This window comes from Lonchura striata, chromosome 11 (assembly GCF_050655825.1).
Source record: "Lonchura striata isolate lonStrDom1 chromosome 11, ASM5065582v1, whole genome shotgun sequence".
NCBI lineage: Eukaryota > Metazoa > Chordata > Aves > Passeriformes > Estrildidae > Lonchura > Lonchura striata.
Genome location: NC_140713.1, coordinates 5,183,374 through 5,207,526, shown reverse-complemented (window position 1 = coordinate 5,207,526; position 24,153 = coordinate 5,183,374). Strand labels below are relative to the sequence as shown.

The 24,153-nt window shown below is 45.6% G+C and overlaps 1 protein-coding gene across 1 annotated transcript in view; it reads left to right on the top strand.

Moving 5' to 3' along the window:
- Window positions 1–8,020: 8,020 nt before the first annotated feature.
- Window positions 8,021–24,153, top strand: part of LOC144247087 (axonemal central pair apparatus protein HYDIN-like) — a 60,310-nt gene continuing 44,177 nt past the window's right edge. Inside the window, exons 1-11 of the mRNA XM_085589344.1 lie at window positions 8,021–8,042; window positions 8,994–9,122; window positions 9,463–9,687; window positions 12,630–12,758; window positions 13,774–13,834; window positions 13,930–14,045; window positions 14,174–14,307; window positions 14,827–14,952; window positions 17,661–17,780; window positions 19,553–19,687; window positions 21,130–21,329. Coding sequence (XP_085445470.1) covers window positions 8,021–8,042; window positions 8,994–9,122; window positions 9,463–9,687; window positions 12,630–12,758; window positions 13,774–13,834; window positions 13,930–14,045; window positions 14,174–14,307; window positions 14,827–14,952; window positions 17,661–17,780; window positions 19,553–19,687; window positions 21,130–21,329 — 1,397 coding nt within the window. The remainder of the gene's footprint in view (window positions 8,043–8,993; window positions 9,123–9,462; window positions 9,688–12,629; window positions 12,759–13,773; window positions 13,835–13,929; window positions 14,046–14,173; window positions 14,308–14,826; window positions 14,953–17,660; window positions 17,781–19,552; window positions 19,688–21,129; window positions 21,330–24,153) is intronic.

Below are 24,153 nucleotides of genomic sequence, written 5' to 3'. Positions count from 1 at the left end.
CAATTGTTCAGCTAACACCATAGCCTTTTTGGCAGCTCCTCCTGGTAACAGGGTTGCCACTATTACCTGTTTTAAAGTACTCCAAAATTGAGGTTGTCCAACCTGATCACATTCTAAGTCATGCACATCACGTCTCTTCCTTGTCTTCCCTAGCCTGTCCCATTGCATTAGCAATGATATATTAGGATGGAACAGCGCTAGCTTTCCTAGGTAACAGGGTCCCCCTTGTGGTTTTACTGGTATTCCATTCCAAGCTCTATCTCCACAGATCAAAAATACACCCTTTGGCAACCTTAAGGGTTTCGTTATCTTGGAACCATCACAGTTAGAATATAACTGTGATGCTACCCTACCTGAGTCCAGTGAAGAGTCCAGAGAAGCCCATTTGTTTCTTGGGTTATTTACACTCTGCAAATTCAATGGAACAAAGCTAAACCATCCTCCTGTTGAAACATTCCCTAAACTAGCATTAGCACTTCCAAAGAGATCTAATTCTTCTGGTGGAGATTGCAATGTTTCTTTAAGTGACAGTACCAACAAACATTGCCTATAGCCATCTCGTTGAGCTTCTGTGTAACCAATATTCTTGTCTGGCCCTTTCACCTTTGCAAGATTTTTGCAAAGCATCTGATTCCTTATTAATCCACAAAATTCTTCTGGTCTCCAGACAGGAACACCTGTTAGGCAGGTACGAAATGGATTTGTCACTCCTCCCAAGCTAAGGCATAGCGAACTTTGATTAGTCATGTTAGCCAAGGTTACCCAAATATTTTCTCTGGGCTGATTAAATTGTATTAGTCCGTGACAAAGATTAGTCAAAAGAACAAGATAAATTATCCACCTTATCGCCCTCATGATTTCTTTTGCTTGAATTTTAATTTTAATGTCTGCGCATATTTAATAAGCTTATCTAATTCTATGTCTGGATTTCCTACTACTGGTTTTCCTAAATAAGATCTTATAGATACCTTCACTTGCTTTTGACACCTTGTTGATAAAACTTTTGAATTTGCTTGCTTAATTAATCTATCACAAGCGTGTTCTGCTTCCCACCTATAAAAAGCTAATATCTTTTGTTCTGGTGCTTCAAATAACTGTAAAGCTATAGCAACTCCTAAGCCTGTGTCTCGTATTAAATCTTTCTGCCAAGAATCTCCTCGTTTTCGAAAGTCACAATGTTTACACCAAAAAAGTCGTTTTAAAAATACTTGATCTTCCCAGTATGTTTTTCCACAACCCCCACAAACAAAAGCAATCCAACTGTTACAATTAAAATTCCCACAACTAAGACACTCAGGATTCTTTGGTCCTGGAATATGAACAGTCTGTAAAGCCTCAATAGCTGTAACAATTGCCGTAAAAGTTAACTCTGAAGGCAAAAATTGATCAATCACTGGGGAAAGTCCTCTTATCTCTTGAAGAATAGGTCCCACTGTGCGAATCAGCTTCTCTTCAATTCTCCTCTGGTCCTGATCCGTCAGGCGAGCTAAGAGACGACTCATCCAGAGCTGGTTTGGTCCACTTTGCTGGCACCCAGAGTGAACCTGTAGGGGTGGAAACACAAAGATATCCCCTTCCCCAATATAGGACCTTTGCTGGGTTCTGCCGAATACCTGTTTTAGGGTCCCTATACCTGACCCATACTTCTTTGCCCTTTTTGCTTATTTCTTTTTGTCCATAATGTACCATTGCAGGTGGTGCCTCTGAATCCCCAAATACACACAAATGATTAAGAACAAAGAGCACTTTCATTAATCTTTCCTGAACATCTCCAATCTCTCTATGTTTTTCCAGATATCTCTTCAAAGTTCCATTTGCCCTTTCTACAATTGCTTGTCCAGTGGGAGAATGTGCTATTCCTGTAATGTGCTTAATTCCCCATGATTTTAAAAATCTATTCACCCTGCCACCAATGTATGCAGGACCATTGTCTGTCTTAATCTGCTTTGGCACTCCCATTACTGCAAAACAACTACACAAATGCCTTATAACATGTAATGCTTTTTCTCCAGCTTGAGCTGTTGCCCAGATGTATTTACTATATGTATCTATAGTAACATGAACATATTTCAAGCGACCAAAACTATTTACATGAGTAACATCCATCTGCCAGAGTTCATTAGATGAAAGACCTCGTGGGTTAACTCCCCATCCCATGCCATGACCCCCATTATGATGACTACAGGTAGGACAAGCTCTCACTATAGCAGTAGCATCTGCATGGGATATTCCAAACTCCCGTTGTAACCCTTTTGCATTCTGATGAAACATAGAATGTGCCTCCATAGCAAGCATTTGCCCTGATAAAGGAGAAGTTTGAGTCACTGTGACGAGCTTATCTGCCCGGGCATTACCCTCTCCTAAGCCAATTTTCCATTTGTGACTTCTTATATGAATGATAGCATAAGGATGTTCTTGGATTTTTACTGCTTTTTGAAGTTGTATGAACAGTTCAAATAATCTCTGATTTTGTACTTCCTTGATAGCAGCATCCTCTATTCTTTCCACAACACCAACTACATACAAGGAATCTGTAACAATATTCAAAGGCCCCTTCAGGACTGTTAGAGCCCAAACCACAGCTGCTAACTCCAAGGTCTGAAGGGTATCTGAGTCATTTGCAGTGAGAATTTCATGATTCCAAACTCCCTGCTCCTGCCATGTAATTGCTGCTGTTCTTGACCTCTTCCCTGCATCTGTGTATGCTGTTATTGCACCAGGAATTGGCTCCTTTTCTCGCTGTGGCCGAACCATCCAACTCAATTTTCCAATCCACTGTAATGGAGGATTTTTTAATACTTTCAGTTATGACAGCACCTCCTATTCCTAGCAGAGCTTCCTGCAGTTCTTCACTATTGAACAAATACCATTGTAAAGAGTCCTTTTTCATTGGAATCTGTATTAATTCAGGCTCTCGCCCATCAACCTGCAAAATTCTCGCACGACCTCGTTTTATCAAAGCTGCTAACAGTTCAATTTTTTGAATTAAAGTCTTTGTTTGCTGAAGTGGAGGGGATAGCCATTCCAACACCCTTATCTCCCCCGTTTTTGTGTCTAGCTGGGTTAAAGCTCCCAGCAAATGTTTTTCACCACACCATATAGTGAGATTAAGCGGGATTCCCAGTATTCGCCGATGTACACGACCCTGAACCACACAGTCTGTAATTTGCTGAAGAGTTATTTTCTGCTGAGGATTAAGGGTCACTGGTGCTGTTGGGTCTGTGCCCTTCAATAAGGGTCTAAGAGAATCTAACAGTTCATTTGGAAGGCCCACTATAGGTTTAAGCCATTGTAAATCACCTAGTAATTTCTGAGCATCATTTAAAGTAACAATCTGTGTTTTCAGTTCTAATTTCTGAGGCGTTACCAAGCTTTGAGACAATGTCCATCCCAAGTATTTCCAAGGAGAAGTTAACTGTATTTTCTCTGGGGCCACAACAAGCTGAAAACGTCCCAGCAAGTTTTGTACATGTTTAACCTGTTGACTCGTAAATGATTTAGGCTGAGCAATCAAAATATCATCCATATAGTGATAACTGATAGCTTGTGGCCACTGTTGCCTCAATGGTTGTAATGCAGAATCTACGTAAAGCTGACATAAAGTAGGGCTGTTATGCATACCCTGAGGCAAAACCGTCCATTCAAATCTTTGATCTGGACCTTCTCTGTTCAGAGCTGGCAAAGTAGATGCAAAGCGCTTTGTATCCCTGTCATGCAAAGCTATTGTAAAAAAGCAATCTTTGAGATCTATTATCAATAGAGGCCATCCTTCAGGTAACATTGCTGGATTAGGCAGACCTGACTGTAGTGCACCCATTGGCTCCATCTGTTTATTAACCTCCCGCAAGTCATGTAACAAGCGATATTTCCCTGACTTTTTCTTTATTACAAAGATAGGGGTATTCCAAGGACTTGTAGACAATTTCAGATGCCCTTGTTGATATTGTTCAATGACCAAGGCATGAGCATGTTGCAGACTTTCCCTTTTTAAAGGCCATTGCTTTACCCATATAGGCTCATCACTTTTCCAAATTATGGGAATCGGGAAAGTCCAAGCAATGGCTATTATCCCAAAGGGTGCTCATTTGTCAGGACAACCCCTAACTGTGTTAAAATGTCTCGCCCAACTAGGCATTGCACCGTAGGTGGTAACTGAACAACAGAAAATATTGCCTTTATGACTTTACCATCTATTGAGACAGTAAGAGGTGGCGAGCGACTTGCAAGAGTTAAACCTCCAACTCCTGTTACTGCTGTAGCAGCTGGCTGTAAGGGCCAATGTGCAGGCCAACACTGGTGCAATAATACTTGAATCAGCACCCGTGTCCAGCAAACCTGTAAGCATGCATTTTTGTCCCTTATACTCCAACAAAACCTCTTTTCTTGGTCTGTCATTCAGATCCAAAGTTAATAGAGTCAAGCCTCCTGTAGATCCAAATCCATCTCCTCCACGGCTTTTCCGTGAGGATACAGCCTTAGTAACTTGCTCCAGAGGAACCAATTGAACGATCCTTTGTCCTTTATTAATCCCAATAGGAGGAAATGGAGTATGAACCATAATCATAATTTCACCAGTATAGTCTGCATCAATGACACCAGGCAGCACAAATAATCCAAGCATAGAGGCCGATGATCTTCCCAATAACAAAGCTCCCATTGTCCTGCCCTCTATTATAATAGGTCCATTAACTCCAGTGGGGACCTTCTGTGGCTGTGGTGTCATTAAAGTCACTTCTACTGCAGCTGCCAAGTCCATCCCGAGGCTCTCTCTTGTGGCTGGACGCAAGATGTCCTGTTGGAAAGGCTGGAGCAGCTATTTGTGTCGGAGCGCGGCTGCTCTTGTTCGCGCTGTTTCGGGCGTTTCCCGGTCTCCTCTTACAGGCAGCAATGTTATGAGTATCCGATTTGCACTTAGGACACCATATTCCAGCAGCAGAGCATTCTCGCCGAACGTGTCCTGTCCCTCCACATCGGAAACATCTCATACGGCTGCCGTAAACATTTCCCTGGGTTGCTACTGACGCTTGGAGGGGTGCAAGAGCATCTAACACTTGTGTCTGTGAAGCTTTTGCCTGCTCTTTTAATCCCTCCCCCAGCTCTTTAATAGCCTCAACTAAAAATGCCTGCTGCCCCATTGGTATAGTAGCCATCCTCTCTAGTGCATCTTCTATAGTCCAATTAGCTCCTAATGTGTTTAACACACTTCTTGTAGAAGCATTACAATTTTGCAAAGCACACTGCTTCAACAATGATCCACGCATAAACTCAGGCACTCCAGCTCTCTCTATTGCTGCCGCTGCCTTATCAATAAACGCTCCAAAAGTCTCATCCCTTCCTTGTTTAATTCCCATATACGCTGGCAAACCTCCCGGGTCTTTCACCTTATCTATAGCCCTTCGAGCCAGTCGCATTGCCTCTCGACACTTCTCAGGTCCTAGCATAGCTTGTGCCTCAGTGCGAAAATATGGTCCTAAGCCCATCAATTCATCTACAGTTACTCCATGAAGAGGATCTCCAGGCTGCCTTTGTATAGCTACAGCTTCATTAACTTCTGCCTGCCAGTGTGCACCAAACAAAAGCCTCTGATGCGGCGAGAAAATAAGCTTAGCAAGACTTCTACAATCTCCTGGTAGCAATATATTAGTACTCCAAACATAATCCAATATCTGCCTAGCCGGTTCACTAGTAACTCCAAATTGACTCACTGTAGCTCGCAACTGTGACAACAACTTCCAATCTAACGGTGTAATCTGAGCTGTTAACCCTCCGCCTGCCTGCTGCTGAAAAATTACAGGACAAGCCAGTTCCGCTGCTAATTCCAAAGCCTGCCCATCTCCTTTGTCCAGCTCCTCTCTTGCCAAAGTCGCCCAAACTTCCCTCCGTTCCCTGGCCAGAGCCTCCGTTAGGTCAGACTCTGCCCTAGGGGTCGGCTTACTGACAGACAAACTTTGACAAACTGTCGATTTCTGTTCTGAGGGGGCTGGAGGAGCCGTGGGCTCACAACGTGACTCTGTTTCTGTGTCCTCAGAAACAGGTCGCAATGGAGGTAACTCCACTGTAGACACAGCAGGTGGCATGGAAACACCAGGCAACCAATCCTCCCTGCTAAAACCTCTATTTTTCTCTAGTGCTGAAGTTCTCTGCTCGGCAGCTTTCTTTTCTGACTGATGTTGTAATAACTCATTGTGAACTACCTTCCACCACTTTCCCAACTTTTTAGCTGTCTTATCATCATCTAAAACTTCCTCCCACACTTTATCCCCGAACTTATGCCACTCAGACAACTCATGTACTGTATGAGGATTTACAAAGAACCCCTTAGAATACCCATATGTTAATAACCCTGGCAGATCTTTTTGCAAATCAATGCCTTTAATCTGCCTTCTCTGCAAGAATGCAGTAAATAAATCATATGCTGCTTGCCTCTCCATACCTATATTGTCAGCGCTGTTGCAGCCCTCCGAGGTCGTCGGCAGCACGTATCGGCCAGGCTTGCCTCTGCAGTCACCTGGGGCACGGTGCACTCTATTTCAGTTCAGCACTTTTGCCGTCCTGGCTGCATCAGGACCCGAACCCTTTTTCGTCACTCCACCGTGGTGCCTATCACGTCGATCGGGTCACCATTTTGTGGAAAAATGACGGGAGACAAATCCATTCTATAATGTCAACAAGTCTCAGTTTATTTCAAGCACACATGTATAGTTATACCCGTTATAATGAAGCTTATGCATATTGCAAAATTTAAGCTCATCATTGGTGTATGAAAAACAGGTCAATCCCGCCTTTGGAGCTTTCTAAGCTTGCTTTGTTTTCCCTTACATTTATCTTTTTGCTGAACATTCTACTGTTGGGAACCAGCTTAGCCAAGGACATAAGATATTATTGCTACATCTGCTATTGCTGCACTGTGCAATTTTCAGCTACTGCTTCACTAACTGCACGTAGTCATGTCCTTTCTCACGAAGCCATTCATCCACAAAACTCTCCATACATAGCAGCTCCAGTACTAAGTCTCCCTGACATAAAAAGGCCCTTTCAGCTCTTTGTGGCTGTTAGTAACCACACTGCCCACGGGGTTCTGACCCAGGACTGGGCAGGGGCCAAGAAACCAGTCGGATATCTATCCAAGCGCCTGGACCCTGTCAGCAGGGGGTGGCCCACTTGCTTACAAGCAATTGTGGCAGTAGCAATATTAGTGGAAGAAGCCAAAAAGGTAATGTTCGGGGCTTCATTAACCATCTACTCCCCCCATAATGTAAGAAGCATCTTGCAGCAAAAAGCTGACAAGTGGCTGACAGATGCCAGGCTTCTGAAATATGAAGCCATCCTAATCCACTCCCAGGACCTGGAGCTAAAGACTACCCCGGCACAAAATCCTTCCCAATTCCTGTTTGGGGCAGTCCCAGGGGACCCCCTCCATAACTGTGCTGAGATAGTAGAATTACAGACCAAAATATGACCAGATTTGGAAGAAGAAGAACTCGAAGAATGGGAAAAATGGTTTGTGGACGGTTCTGCAAAAATTGTGGAAGGTAAAAGAAAGTCAGGATATGCAGTCATAGACGGGAAGACTGGAAGGGTGGTAGAATCCGGGCCCCTGAGTGCAGGGTGGTCGGCTCAGGCCTGTGAGCTGTATGCAGTATACAGGGCTCTGCTGGGACTTGAAGGGAAAAAGGGAACAATTTTCACTGACTCCAAATACGCATTTGGGGTAGTACACACCTTTGGAAAAATATGGGAAGAAAGGGGTCTGCTAAACACACGGGGAAAAGGGCTAATTCATGAAGAAATAATTAGACAAATCCTAAGAGCCATCAGGGGACCAGAAGCTACTGCTGTGGTCCATGTAAAGGGACATCAAACTGGGATGCAATTCAGGACTCGAGGAAACAATTTAGCCGACAAAGAGGCAAAGAGTGCTGCTTTGTTAAAACTGAGTACCCCAGAACTTGGGAAAGGAAAAGCTCAAGAATAATTCCCCCACCACCCCTCTGAAAAAGAGATAAAGGCTTATCAAGAGATGGGGGGACGGTTAGAAGAAGGTAAGTGGAAGCTATCAGACGGGCGGGAATTGTTATCAAAGGAATACACCAGGAAAATTTTAAAAAGATTACATCAACAAACACACTGGGGAGCCCGAGCTCTGGCAGAACAATTCCTAAGATTCTTTGGCTGTAGAGGTATTTATGAATTGGCTAAACAAGAGGTACAGGGGTGTATAATTTGCAGAAAAATAAATCGAGCAAACTCCCAAAAGTTAACAATGGGGAGTCGCCCAGCAGCTTACCGGCCCTTTGAAAGGGTCCAGGTAGATTTCACTGATCTACCTAAGGTCGGGAGATACAAATTCCTATTAGTCATAGTGGACAAACTAACCCACTGGGTAGAGGCTTTCCCAAGCTCTCGGGCTACAGCCCAAACAGTGTCAAGAATCTTATTGGAAGAAATTATACCACGATATGGGTTAGTAAGCTACATTGATTCAGACCAGGGAACACATTTCACATCAAAAATTATTAAGCAATTGGCATATGCTTTAGGCATTCGGTGGGAATACCACACCCCGTGGCACCCCCAGAGCTCAGGACAAGTTGAGAGGATGAATCAAACACTAAAAGCCCAATTAGCCAAACTGATGTTAGAAACAAGAATGTCATGGACAAAATGCCTCCCGTTGGCCTTATTAAATATAAGGACTATGCCTCACTCTGAAACAGGACTTTCACCTTTTGAAATGTTATATGGGATGCCTTATACCCACGGTATGCCTGTAGGGCATCCGAGATTAGAGGATACACAAATACAACCATACCTAATAGCATTAAATAAGAATCTTGAAGAATTGCGAAAGCAGGGGGTGATCATGCAGCACAGTCCTCTTAGCTTCTCGATACATAAAATACAACCTGGGGACAAAGTGCTTGTAAAAGCATGGAGGGAATCTCCATTAACGCCTCATTGGGAGGGACCCTTCATTGTTCTTTTGACCACAGATACTGCTATACGAACTGCAGAAAAGGGGTGGACACACGCATCAAGGATAAAGAAAGTCGAACTCCAGGATCAAGCACCAGAGTGGAAAATCACCTCCCGCCCTGGAGATCTGAAGATAACCCTGCATGGCAAAGTAACTGACTGAAAACATCCCAATCAAACTTTCTGGGCCAGAGTGTAACTATTATCCTTTTTGTATGCTTCCCCTATGAATACTGTTAGACTGCTCCAACTAAGTGGGTTATGTGGGAGTGCTTTGAGCAGGAGTTAGAGCTGACTATCCGTTTTCTGGTAATAGCCACAAGGCTGAGATTGTTTCAAATTAAATTCAATAATCTGATGTTTTCCCATATTAGAACGGATTAAGGGAAAAATTACTTGGAAAATTAAAATTATTATTGTTGAGTCTCATAGGTTGAACAACACACAGGCTCTGCTGAACTACACCAGGGAGGCATTTCTAAACAGGTATGCAGCTCAGCCTGAACATGAAACCACAGACGAAGATTCCTGCTGCCAAGAAGATGGTTTGCCCCGCCGCTGGAAGCACCCCAGTGGGCGCCGGGAATGGCAGAGGGATCCTAGCAGTGGGAGTAGTCTTAGTGAGCCTGAGCCTAGCCACATGCCTCAAGGGGGAACTTAGAGATAAATACCCAGAGAAGTTATCCCTCACCTCATGGAACTGCAGCAGGGGTAAGCCTGATAAACCATGTCTTGAGACAAACACTCAACAAGGGGTATACAAATTCAAGGGAAAATCAAAAACATACCGTGAAAACGGACAGTCAGCTCATCAACTGCATCGAAGGAGCACAGGGGAAATCTCAATTCCGGTTTGTAATGAATGTAACAGTACTGTATGGGTTGGGGGAAGACAGGAGTCTATCTTTGTTGCTTATTTCCAAGCTAACCCAGTGTGTTACAATCCGAATAAAATTAGTATGTGTATAATGGGGGGAAAGTCCTCACAGCAGGGCGGCTGAGGCTTTAGCAAAATTTGAAAGGCGAATAAAGGGAAAAGAACAAAACTACAAAAATTACCAAGATATCCCAAATGTAGACTAAAAGCCAGTCTCAAGAATGAACAGAGGTAGAAATTAGGGCGCAAATTAATTAATCAATATAAAAGGTGGGGGATTGTTATGTATAGTAAATATAATTCGCGCCATTCCTTGTATGAAATATGTAATATTGGATGCTTGTTAAATCATGCCCGTTGTATTAGTTCCTCCCCCCTTCCCCCGCCTTTTTGTAGGTGAGACTTGAGTGTATACTGGAAACTGATTTACAAGTAAACAGATGTGGCTTGGCCGGGAGATGGGCCGTTGTCTGCTGATCGTCTGTGCTGATCGTCCAAGATGGATATCATGGAAATACTCAGACAGATCCATGTGAAAGAAGCCTTCCCGTAAACGCCCAACATTGAATTTTTCTCCTCATCACCAAAAAGAAATCCTTATTAACATATGGACTCCGAATAGAAGAAAGGACTGATTGCTAAAACCTTGGCCTCAGGCAGAATTTTCCCTATAAAAACCGCCTGTGCCAGGATGGAGGTGTGTGGGCATAGGGGAAAACCTCTGCTGAGGCTGACTCCTTGTTGCACACCCAGGGTCGACCCCGGGCTCGGCTCTGTCCTTTCTGTGTGGCTGGCTAGATAGAATTTGACCGCTAATAAAATTATTTTTATTTTTTAATCTGGCTAAAATAAACTCTCGTTTATAACAGGGCATGTTTGAGGGAGCATCTTTCTGCCTCCAAAGCTGAATGTCACTCTGCTGCTCTGCTCTCAGAGGCTGCCACGTTGGGTTTGTGTAGAATCAACGCTGTGGGGTTTTGTGGGTTACATGGTTCGTGTAATGTGACAATGTCTTTGGTGAGTTTAATGAGTTCTCACTGTAAGGAACATGTCTCTGTGCTCATAGCCTTTGGTTTGATCAGTCCTGGCAGAACAATGCTGATGGTTTAGTGGCTCCTTGAGCAGCAGGAGGCTGAGTGTTTTCTAGTGTTCACGCCCTAAGTAACATTACTTGGTCTTAGTGCCAGTTGTTGGCTGATGGCAAAGTTGGCCACTCTTGTAAGGAAAATTGGATCAGCTTTGTTGTGATCAGTGACACAGAGCAGGGGATATTCTTTCCTGACAGTGCCCCTCAATGGTAACATGGAATGACCTGATTTCTGCAGAATGTCCACTTTCAGATGATAACCTGGTAGTTAGAAATGCAGGGTTCTTATAAAATAATGTGATTCCAAAGGAAAACTTTGCCATACAAGAATACTTGAAACTGTGTGTGTGAGATGCCAGAGTAAAAGCAGAAAACTGGAAAAAGTGCATTTTAGAAGAATGATGTCATTTATACTGCATATATCATCATTATTAACATAACACTGCTAATGTGAACAAAACTGAAAACACTTTTTCCTTGCTGTTGTAGAACAAGAACAGAGATAAAACAAAAATGAACACTCAAAATGTGCAGATAAATCAGTGTGGTAAGATAACCTAATATAAGTTGTCATTATAGTCTGCATCAGTTTTACAAAGTTTTAGTAGACTGTGATAGGCCTGTTGTGGGGTGGTGAGCAGTTGGGAAAATGTGCTTTTTCCTAGTTGCCACATTTTGGATACTGTGTTGGATATGCAAAGGGTAAATCAAATTACAAACCTACATATACAGTAAAGCACACCCCCATAAAGTCTTTTTTTATTTGCTAATATTTATCCACATTGTTATTGTATTTTAACTTCTCTAAGAACCCCCAAACCTTGTAAGGGTTTACAGACTAAGAAGCAGATTTTCCAAGTCTGTTTACCCGCCTAGGGTTGTATGAGGATATTTTCTGTTATGTCTCCAACTACCTGACTGAGGGCTCTGCTGCTGTGGTGCATGATTTATGTCTCCTGTAACTAAGTACCATGGAGCAGCCTTGTGCTCTTGGGCTCTTTCCTTACTACTCCATAGATTTTCAACTGTATTTGCACTCTGAATATTTTAATGGCTGTGTATTATTTACACTTAATGCACCTTGCAATTGTGAATTTACTATTTAGTAGTTGACATCTGACTTACTAAGAGTTACTAGTAAATAAAGGCCAGAAATGTTAAAAGGAGGCTGTTACTCTGCAAAGGAAATCATGCTCAACTAACAAACTATAGACAGAAATATTTCTTGGTTTGTTGTTTGTGGCTGAATAGAAGTGATGTAGCTCCGTTTTGACTCCCTTTTCCCCTATTTTTGAAATACATGTGCACACTACATTTGGGACAGGTTTGTTGTAGTACTGACTAGATTAACATATAGAAGATATAACAATTTTAATGAAGGTTTTTGTGTTTGCTCCTAGACATGAAAACTGATATTTACTGCTTGAATGCCTTAAATATCAGATGGACTGCCCTCTGTCTCAGAAGGAGGCTTTGATCACTATCTATTCCATTTGCCAACAAAACAGTAAGGAAGGCTTTTCCTTAGAAACAATGCAGTCATTTGTGTTCACCATGTATGCTAAGAAACTGGTGGGCACTGTAAAAATGTCCAAAGGACATAAGGTTGGAGACGTTGGAAAATCTTAGAAGCCTTTCATTTTGCAGAGAAACAAAAGCAAAAGTTTCTGTTCTTTTTTCCTCTTGTAGGTGAAGTGAGTGAATACTTTCGAGAAATTGGTGGTTTGATGTTTATAAATGACCTTGCCAAGTTGAGTGCTCATTGCATCGTAAAGGAAGCAGCTTTGTTTACATTGGGGATTATTATAGAGAGTAATGGTAATACAAATAATAAAAAATAGTATTGTTTGTATTTCTGAGTGCACCACAGCCCCTGTCATTACTTGTGCTCATGCTTTGTCTCCATTTTCTTTTGGTCTCACAAAATGAGACTACAAGATTGTCAGTTGGAGCAAGGGCAATGAAGGTGTGCCAGTTGCCCTGTCCATCCCCAGATTTGATCAGTACCTTGTTGACTTGTGCACACAGGGTGTCTTCAAGTTTCCAGACACCTGCACCCCCCCTCTCCCTCAGCAGCAAGTGTTCAATGGCTGCAGGATTGTTGCAAAGCTTGCCAGGGTCCTGGTTGGTGTAGAGCTCACTGTGGGGGGAAGCCCTCAGTCACTTCATAGTCCTGCCTGCCTCCACTCCCCACATACTGGCCACAAGTGAGACATAAAAGTTTAGGATTATGAGTGGCTTACATAGGACTTAATGGTTTTCACTTTCTGTTTTCAGTGTATTGCCAACAGACTTTGTGTACTTCTGCATTGTTTGAAGACCTCATTTTATTTTTAATGAAAAAGGATTCTGGTGTGAACTTGAAAAGAATGTCTGTTTATGTCATCTTAGTACTGGTTTCAAATAATAGTAAGTTGGGTTTTTTTCTGTGTTACAACAGCACTCCTTTTCTGTTTTCCATTCTGCAGTACAAAATTTGGAACATTCAATAAGTAATGTTTTGGTGAAGTTAGTTTATAAAGATGAATGTTTGCATGTACCTGAACCTGAATTGTTGCAGTAGGTCATTGCTCACTGGGATTTCCTTAAACAGCAGAACGTGGTTTAGTTCTAAAAATATAGTTTGCCAATGCAAACCCATAATTTCTGAGAGTGTATAGAAAGAGAGAGACATAGAAAGGTTGTTTACCATTATGTTGATATGATTTTGTATTTCCTTCTGGGGAGGATATGTGCTTAGGAAAGGGAATGTATGTATGTAAACTAAACTTGATGTTAAGATTTTGTCTGCAATTGCAATTGTCTCTGGAGTCTTGTGTGTATTCTCTTTTAGAAAATGGGCAAACCTATGTCAGAGATACAGGCTGCATCAGCCTGCTGCTGCAGTTATTCAGGTAAAGAGGGTTGAAATTCAAACAGACAAATAATGGACTGGTTGGCAGCTATGTTTCCTTGACTCTCTGGGACTTGTTTGCATTGTCCTTAACAGAACAACTCTCTCCACCTCTGAGAAGAATGTGTCAGATGAAAACACTGATCCCTGCTATCAGCTCTGGTCCTCGGTGTGCAGCACTCTCTGTGCCTGTGTCAACAACCCCCAGAACGGTACGTGTTGCTCTGAACATTGTGAAAGAACTTCAAAGATATTCTCCTGTGGAGTTGTGTTATTATAAGTTTTATTATATAATGGTTTGCTCCTCTGTACCCCCATGTTCTATTTGGTTTACCCCCAGTTTTCCCGCCCTACCCCACGTGTCAATCCTCCCCTAAAGTGCCTACCCACTCCCTTGCCCCCTCCCAGGCGCCCTGTCAGTCACTCGGCATCCCCTCCCGGACACCTAGAAGCTTCTACCCTGGGTGCCGGGTGGTTGGACAGGGGTCTGGGGACCCCTCCTACGTCTGCCCCTCATTGGATCCCATACACATCACCCCACACCAGAGCCACTCCTCACCCCATCCCCATTGGTCAGCCGGTTCCCCTCCCTCCCCGGTTATAAGGCGCTGCAAGCACCTGTCAGCTGCTCTTGGCAGCAGGATTGTTCGGGTGTTGTTAGCCCCGGTTGGGCTGCAATAAATCTTGGCTATACCCCTGCCAGGAGCCTCTCTTCTCTCATCGCCGCGGGGTCCAGCAGCGCTCGGAAGACCCACGGAGCATTCTCCAAAGCCCCTGGGGGTCCAGCGGAGGGTGCTTCATTTGCCCCTCTCGCCCCACCGGACAGCTAGCCGGGGCAGGATCGGGGGGGAGCGCGGCAGCCCGGCGCCCAACTTGGGCTCCCCCCGCAGCGACGGACCCCACGGCAGAGGACCTTCTGAGTCTCCCCGACTCGAGGATTACAACCTCTTTTGGCTGTCGGGCTGCCCCGGTGGGAGCAGACCCTCGTATTAGAGGGTGGCGCTCCCGGGGACAGGACCGGCAGCTCCGGACAGCACCCCCGGAGTCGGCTTCCTCCCGCGGCTGGATCTACTCCCGGGATTTTTTCGTTTCTGCCCCGACCTCACCGGACCCTCTTCGGTAAGTAAGGGGACCCCCGGGGCTTAGCCCTGTCCATTTTGGGTGTTTCTTTCTCCCCGGGGTCCGGGGAAAAGATTCCTTTGGTGGGTGGGCATTTCTTTCTCCCGGGGTTTTGGGGAAAGATCCCACTTTCTTTTTTGGTGCTTCCTTTCCCGGGGTGTGGGGAGCATTTAGGACAATTTGGCTAAGCTGTCAGGGCAGTTTTCTGTTTTTAGTTGGGTTTTTTCCCGGTGGTTGATTTTTGTGGCACACTTTTCCACTTGACAGCATGGGTGCTAAGCTGTCTGCGCCGGAGAAGAGATTGTTTTCCCAAGTTGTGGGTATCCTTGTTGTTGGGAAAAAAAAGTTTAAAAAATCGGACATTAAGAAGTCTGTCCGATGGCTGTCTCAGACCTTCCCTGAAATTTCGGCAGGTAAATTATATCAAGTCTCCTTTTTGGGACCAAGTGGGGAGGGAGATCCTTCGGCAGTCGGATCTCTCTCTCTCTAAATTTACTCACCTGGCTTTCCAAATTAGAGATATTATTAAAAATAATTATGAAGGTCTGCCACAAGCATCTGCAGACAAACCCATCCCCAGTTCTAAAAATCCTACCCCTCTTTCCTCTCCCTCTCTCCCAAGGTCGGGTGTTCTCAGCTCGCAGGCAGATTCTGGCCCCTCTGTGAATTCCCTGGACCCCCGACAGGACAGTGCTGGCACTGTCCCGAATCCTCCCTGTACCCCTTCTTCCCCACAATGTTCCACCCCATGCCGAAAGCATTCTGTTGGGTTTAAGCTGCCCCAGATACATAGGAATCCCTTATCCCCTACTCCCTTAACCCCGAATCCCCAAAATGGCTTCCCTTCTCCCTCCTTCCCGAGGGCACAAAATGGCGGCCCGAGGACACAAAATGGCGGCGACCGCGTGGCTTTTCCCGCCAATTTTGCCTCCTCTTCCCATCCCCCCTCCTCCTGAAACCCCTTCCGGACATTGTCCAACCCCTTCCTTTCCCGAGATTTCTCCGCCCCTCCCTCGTCTCCACCCCCTAACTCCTCCTCTAATGAATTATGCAGCACCCCGCCCCTCGGCTCCACCCCCGGGGAGGGGAGTTGCCCACACGCCACTCCCCTGATCCAGACCCCGCCCCTTCCGGCTCCTCCCCTGGTTCCCACGACCCAACTTCCGGTTCCCACGCTTTGGGTTCCGGGGCGGGGGGGAGCGTGGGAACTCCGGGCTGCCCCATTCCCTGCCTGCCTTCTCGGCTGCACCGGTCACCTTTACACCTCGGCGGGGGGGCGGGCTCCTCACACAGTGGTTCTCCATCCCACAGCAGACAAGCAAGGATCTCTGCAAATCCCGAAAATAATTCGGCTGCGAAAGTGAATATTTTAGAGGCATGTTGAAAGCAACCCTCTCCTCGGCCGAGTATGTTCCTGCTGCCTAATTACCCAAGCAGAGTTTTTAATTTGGGAATCCGAATGGAAGGGGGAAATCAGGGAGGTGTTGCCAGACTTATAGGCTGATGCAGAGATCTTGCGGGATGTGGATGGTGCAATTTTGTCCGTGGACCACCTGTGCGGGGAGGGGGATTGGCAATTGGGAACCAAGCAGGCAGATAAAGTAATGTCTCTGCTCCAGAAGCATTTGCTGCTGTTGTGTCATTCCAGACATGCCTCTACAATGGTATTAAATAAGATAGCAATAATTACAAGAAAGCGCCCTCTTAAAGCACATGGAAAAAGAAGATACCAACTCTACCAACAAAACCACTGAATCTTATCCTCATTCAGCATTTACCTCATTTGTCTTTTTATTCTTGTCTTTCCCTCTGTTTGAAATGCACCATCTTTTAAGCACAATTAAGCGGGACAAAATCATCCAAGCAAAAGAAAACTGTTTATTAGTACCGATTCAGCTGAGCTGGGCGTGTCTCCCATCCGCTGGAGACAAGCAAACACACCTTTGGAGAAAATGGCAATCTTTCTATCCCCTCTGTACCCAGCTGGGGCGGTCCCTGTCCCCTTTACTATTGGATGGGTACTCAGGAGCTTCCATTCTCTACTGACCACCAACTTTCCTGTTCCCTCCCCGCTCATCCTACTTCCTTTTGGTCAGGTCTTCAACCCTGTTCTCACTGCAACACCCAACCTGAGCAGATCCAAACCATAAACAACACATAGAACCAACAAATTCCATTCTTTTGCTTAATAACTTTTTGGCTTTAGTAAGATATCGCCTCATCTCTCACACTTCCTTTGGTACTGTTTACTTCTTACTGATGTCTAAGTTCTAGAGCAAAAAAGATACTTGCAGTTGTGTGGGCCTTGGTTTCCCTGTCTCAGAGTAAAGGACATCTCAGAATTGTTTCCCATGGAGACTCCTGTAAACCCATGGGTTTTTCTACTCCATGAGTGTCGCAGAGCTCTGTGACCACCTGGGCACAGGGCTGTGCTTAAGGTAAGTGCTACCTGGCATTGTGGAGAAGGAAACCTGGAGAAATACATGCCAAAAGAGCAGCTTGCCTTGCTTGCCTTGAACCTGCTCTGTGTTGCCCAGCAGTTCTTGATCAGCTCAGAGCTCAGTAGGTGAGCTACTGTTTGCCCAGTGTGGGCTGGGCAGACGTGTTTACCCAGAGCCTGGACTTCACTGGGGGTCAGTGTAAGATTCTCCTTCGTGAACCTTCTTCCCAGCAGCTGAACCTCTCTGTGTTCTCTCTTTCCTCTCCAGCTGCCATCAGCTCCCCTGAAACAGAGCTTGTTTCAGGTTTCCCCACCAGAGATGTTATTTCAGAACTTCGTTACCCATGAGGCCTCTGAAATGGTGGTGTCTCTCATTAATAACAGCAAGGTAAGTGCTGGGGTGTGAAGGTTTAACATTGTGCTGGAAGAGGAGGGTGGTGTAATTCCCCTAGTGTACAGCAAAGCAAGTTACCTACTGCAGGAGATATAGAAGAAAATATCTCAGCACCTTTGTTCTGCAAGATGGAGCTGAGACATTTCCTGTGCAGGGAATTGTCCCCTGATTTTGGCCATGTATTGATGGTATTTATTCCAAAGGAGTTTCCTTCTCTTGAAAGCTCTGGATTGATAGGAATGTTGAGTACTGTGCAGTTCTTACCTGCTCTCATGCTTTGCTTTGAGTCTGTACCACATCCTGTGTCTCCTTGGGTAATCTTGGCTCCTAAAATTTGTAGGAATCCCTGCCTTTCTCAGCCTGTTTGTCTCCCTTTGTGCAGCTCACAGTCAAAGCTCAGGGGCTGTAACTTCTCCACTTTATGCTAGAATCACTTATCATTAATGGCTTTGGCACTGCAGGAAATGTATTCTGAAACAGCCCTGGAATCAGACTGATGTAGCAGAAGCAGCAGGAGGCCTTTAGGTGCCATTTCAGGCTCCTGCCAAACTTCATCCAGCTCTGCTCAGGTTTTCCAAAAGCAACATGGTGCTCTGCTGTTCCTTTGGAGAACCACAGCACATCCAAAGCCATGTGCTCCTGGAGGTTTTCTGTTCACTTGAAGAAATTGTGATTGTTTTGTAGTTTGCCAAGGAAGTTGAGAGAGAAAAAGTTGAAAAATGTCAGCAGTTGTCTTCCACTGTAAAAGGACAACTGAGACCATTTGAATTCCAGTCAAGGAAACAGTTTCTCAAATAAGGCTTGTACCAAGAGTGGCCTGGTGGGAAGAGACAGGAGGGAATCAAAAGCATCTGGTTCAGACTTTTGGAGAGCATTTTGGTGCTCAGGGGTTGATATCTGTGCTAGAAAATGCATGTATGCTGTGTCTGTCTATCCTAGAGGGCAGAACCTGGCTTGCTGGCTGCAGGCAGGAATGCCCAACAGCCCAGCTTGCCTGCACAGGCAGCAAGAACCCCTAGAAAGCCAAGATTGGCTTTAAATGCTGGAACCACAATGTCAGTCACTGCTGGTCATCTTTCTCCAGGCATAAAATGCCTTTGAAGCCCATAGTCGATAGGCACAGTCTGTCTGTGTTTCTGTCACTTTTGGCAAGTTGATTGCTGTCATAATTTTTTGATTCTTCCTTGCTGCTTTACTGCCCATTTAAATTCTCTTTGTCACCTCCTTGGTTTAGGAATTGTCTTGCTGTGTTCCTTCCTTTGCTTTTATTCTCAGTAAGGGCACAGTGTTTGGTCTCCTCTCTTGCTGGTCTGTCTGCTTGTCTGTATCCCCAGAGCTGCCCTACCCAAACCTGATCTGGTAGAAGAGATTTTCTTCCTTCCCACAGGATAATGTGCTGTTTTACTTTCAGGCAGCACCTTCCCCCTCTGGAACATGACTGCATGGCTGTGTGCTGGCAGAAGCCAGCAGTTTTTTTGATCTTGTTGAATATGCAGATGACTTGGTTCAGGTGCTGTGTCTCTATCCTAGTGCTGACCTGCTTGGCCCTTCCTTCCCACCAGGCACTGCCCTACTGCCCCTGGCCAAAATGCTGGACCCAGACAGAAAGGACTCAAGTTCACCCCTGTGAATTATGTGCCTGTACCTCCACAGCTGAAAGTGGTTTGGAAAAGGAGTCAAGGAGGGATGTCACAAGGGCACGGACAGGTCTTGTCTCATCCTGTTTCCACAAGTGGTAAAATCATTGTTTCATATCTTTCCTGCAGTTTCCTCAGCTGGTGAAGATCTACATGGAGAGCTCACCTTATTTCCAGCTCATGTGCTCCAACAACGTGTACCGTGTTGTGACGCCGGGTGTGCCTGCCCATGTGCGCATCCGCTTCACCCCTGACGAGAACAAGGTGAGACTGGAGGAGCCAAAACAGAATTATCTCCAAAGTCATTGTTCCCTGCACCCTGGGTACATCCCATTCCATGCTGTGAGCTTGGCTCCCGGCCATGGGCAAGCAGCTTGCTGCCAGTCACACCTTGGCATGTGCTGTCAGGCACTGCATCCAGGCCTGAGAGGCTCTGCTTCCCCTCCCTGCACATTCCTGAGCATTCCCAAGGGAAGGTGCATAGGGAACAGTATGAAAATGACAAAGGGGTGTTGACAGATGTTCAGTCATTTCTAGGTACAGTGAAAAGACCTTAATTATTATGGAAAATACTAGAGGAATTAAGAGGTCAGAGAGCTTTCCTCCTTCCTGACTGGCAGCAGCTTCTCTGCCTCACCCGGGGCTGGAGCAAAGATGATGCTTTTTCACACCCTCTGTTCTCCAGCCTTGCAGCTGTGCTGTCCCAGAGCACAGCTGACCATGATACAGCTGCAGGGCCAGGGCAGAGGATGTGCTGGGCCTGTGAGCCCGGCCTGGCACAGGCACACTGGGCTCTAGGTGCCCTTAGTCAGCAGGAGGCTGGTGAGCTGCAGGGGACTTGGACACCTCTGGACACCTGCCTGAAAGAGCTCGTGTAGGGCAGGTACAACCTGCAGGCAGTCCCGTGAGCCCAGAGCCTGTGGCAGTGACGCTGCTGTGGCTCTGTCTTCATGCCTGTCACTGTGGTGGCTCTGTCAACTGGCACCCATTCCCTGCCAAACCTGCTTTTATGAGGATGTTTGAACACCAGTGCTGGGGCCCTGGCAAGTCTGATCTCAGTGCTGTGATCCAGAGGCTTGTTCATTGAGAAGGGTTTAGGACATGGCATGGAAGGGAGGAAGCCTTGCAGGGAAACAAAGAGAGGCTCTTTCCAACAGCATCCTTCAACCTCTTAGCACTGTTCTTCTCCTGACTTGGTTGGAGAGGCAAAGTTAGAAGGGAGTTCTGAGCCAACTAATGTTTCTACACCAGGTCAGAGGTGCAGGAGCTCTTTGGGTGCAGGAGCTCTTTGGGTGCAGCTGTTTTCTCATCTTCCTTTTGCTGCTTAGAGTCAGTTTAACACTTTGTCCTGTTCTCAGACAGCAGGAATATAGAAACCTAAAGAGGAATGTCCTGTGTTCCCTAGCTCCATGTTCCTTAGAAGGGACTTAGGAATTATTTAACATTATTAAAATTTAGAGTAAAACTTATGGTGGCCTAGGGTATTTCTCTGTATGATCCAAGTGACACAAGAGCTTAATGCCACAGAGATCGGTTTTGCAAAGTGCCCTGGTGCCTTTAAAATGTGACATATTAGTAGGACTTAGTGTTCATTTTAGGGTGGGATAGGTAAATGGATGCCATTGATGAGTTAAAGGAAATGGTTTTTCTTCTGCCATGGGGATGGCACTAAATATCCTGTGCTGAGCTAGTTTCTTTTCCTGCAGGATTATTTCCACGAGCTTGTGTGCAGCAGTGCAAGGGAAAGGATAGTTGTGCCAATTCGGGCAGTTGGTGCCCGAGCTATCTTGGACTTCCCTGACCAGCTGGACTTCCCGGTGTGTCCGGTCAAGTACAGCAGCCAGAAGACTCTGCTGGTTCGCAATGTCAGCAACCAGGCAGCTCGTTACCAGCTGAGCACCCAGAGGTGAGGGAGTCCAAAACACCTTTGGATGATAACAGGGCTGGGAAAGAGCAACAAAAGGAACCAGAGCATCGCAGCTGCTGCCCTGCAGCCTGGCTGGAAATGGGCAGGATGAATGGCATCTGCTCTTGCTTTCAGTGTTCTTAGCAGGATGCAGCCTTTGAGCTTTCTCTGTCCCAGATTTCCTCCAGGGTGCTGGAACATGTTAGTAGCTGGCTTGCACCCACCTGAGCGCAAGCAGCTTCTGAAATGCTTACTCACCACTGTCAGCCAAATAGACCCATTCTCTGGGAGGCCACAGGCACGTGGCTTTCCAGTGGTCCCTGCATCAGATGCCCAGCTTGAGCTGTGCTGCAGGCATCTGGTGCATTCCTATTACTTAAAGCTGATCTGATTTCCCTTGTCAGCTGAGGACATCAGTCACCTCTTCTGTTCCATGATAAACCTTTGAAAGCCAGTTTAAAATTTCAAACAGATGATTTAAATCTCTGAATATGGTTGAGCCCCCTTTCACTGAGATTTATTTTTAAATATTCTGAAGTTCCTCTGTTTCTGCTGTTTTTTCTTTTTTGTTTTGTGTTAAATGTTTGCCAGAAGATCATGCATTCTTCATTGGGAACTTCCATGAAGGTCGAGCTCCTCTAATGCCTATCAATATACCACATGCTCATAGCTACATGCACAGGTGTCTAGGAAATAAGAGATATTTGGGGAATATGTGAAAAGCAGTTGAGCTGATTTAGAAGTTAAAAGTATAGAATAACTTGCTGGAGGGGATCTCTGGAAATCATCTGAGCAGACACACTGCTCAAAGCAAGAGCAGTGTCTGGGGATTGCAAGGTGCCATTGGGAGATCTGGACCCGTCTTTAGATGCTGTACAAGGAAACAAAGATAAAAATGGACCTAGTTAAAAGGCAGAAGAAAGCAACCTGTTAAAACCCCCTCCATACCTTATCTTTTTCTGCCTTTTGGGTACAGCAGTGATTCATTGAAAGGGCAGATCTAACAGGATGAGAACTGTCTTAAGGGAAAGCTCACAATTTACAGATAAAAGGCCAAAATTGAGCCTACCAGCCCCATCTCTTGGCAGTGGTTTTCATTTGGTTATTTCAGTGTCAGGGATGTCTTCTTCACAGCTCTTCTATCTGTGGGCTCGGGGAACAGCTTAATGATGTTGGCTGAAATTCAGAGAAGTTTAGCTGTAGAGCTTGTGTCCTTGGGTCTTGGGGAGCCATGTCTGTGTGAGAGATGACTGCTACAGCAGAGGAGGAGTCTGCTGGGTACAGCCCAGGGTGGGATGTAGGAGATGCAGAGGCTGATTTGCACTCAGTTTTTCAGTCCTGAAACTGAATCCTGAACTTGGCTGGATACTCTTCTCCTGATAATTTGAAAATAAGAAGACACCTTCTTTCTCAGGCAACCCCTGAAGTCACCCCTCGGAGTGTTATTCCCATCCTGCCATCTGAGGGCACGAGCATGTAACATGTGGCAGCAGTGGGAAGGGAATGGCATGGAATGGAATGGCATGGAATGGAATGTAGTGCTGGAGTGTGGCCAGGGATTCCCTTAACTGGCAGCTTCTCTGTTCTGGTGAAATTCCTGGCAAAAGAATAGGAAAAAATCCCGTGCCTTGCCCACACCAGGCACTGATCGCCCCAAGCCCCAGCAGAGACCTGCAGCAGTCCTGGCATCACCCCTGGGGCAGATGCAGGAGCACGTACACTGGTCTGGCTTTAGGGAGGGTGGGGCCTTGTCTTTCCTCCCTTCCCTCCAAAGTCTCACATCCAGCACATAAACATTGCTGGCCCAAGGCTTCCCCATCAGCCAGTAGTGATGTTCTCACTAGTGGTAATGGGAATAGGTCAGGCCCATCATTGCAGCAATAGATCCTTAATGAGCAGAACCTGAAGCAAAGTTCATCAGCTGTCACTACTGACATGAAGTTCAGTTTGCCAGATGTTCCTTTTGTTTTTGTGTGTGATGCATTCATCACCCAACTCCCCAGAACGCACATTTTAAGTGACAGATTGGCCACCAGCAAAGCCCCAAGGCCTGGAACTTTTGTTTTATCAGTGGGGCTGTAGAAGAGCACAAAGCCCAGCAGCTGCTGGGCAGAAGCACATTTCCCCTGAGCTCTCCCTGAGCATCAAAGCATGGAGTCCTGTGTTTGTCAGGCAAGAGCTGTTTACCTGGTGACCAATCCTAATTGCTCCTGTTAAATCCAAAGTGCACCAACACATAGCACAGAGTTTCTTTGCTGGGCCAAGCAAACAGTTACCAGCATGCATGACAACCCAGAGTGCCAGACTGCACTGCTGGTAAATACACCAAAACTTCCTGTTCCATTTCCTTGATGTGCTGCTGCTAATGGTGATTCATTTAGCTGGGATTAGATCCTTCAGTCTGCAAATGGCATCCTCCTTTTGGGTTTCCATGTCACTGTGTTGCTCTAATCTGCATTTGCACTCTTTCAGAGCTTTGATTGCTCCTTTTCTTAGCACAGCTTTCATCGAAATGCTGATAAAATGTGCCCTTTTTAGGCTAAATCAGCACATTTTCAAGGTAAAATAAACCAAAGAACCACACTGCAAATTGAGCAGTAATTATTCCTTGGTCTTCAAGGAGAAGTTCCCTCTCCCTGTCTGATTCCTAGGCTGTAATCTCAGAGGACAGGTAGTGCCCTAACATTTGCATCTCTTGAGATGAGGTTTATAGGCAGCAGGTAAAGAGAAATTCCTGAGGCAGTCAGTGTCAAGTTGTGCATGCAGATAGTTCTGAACCCTCTCTGTGCTTTTCACAAACCATGATGGGATTGCTGGCAGTCGG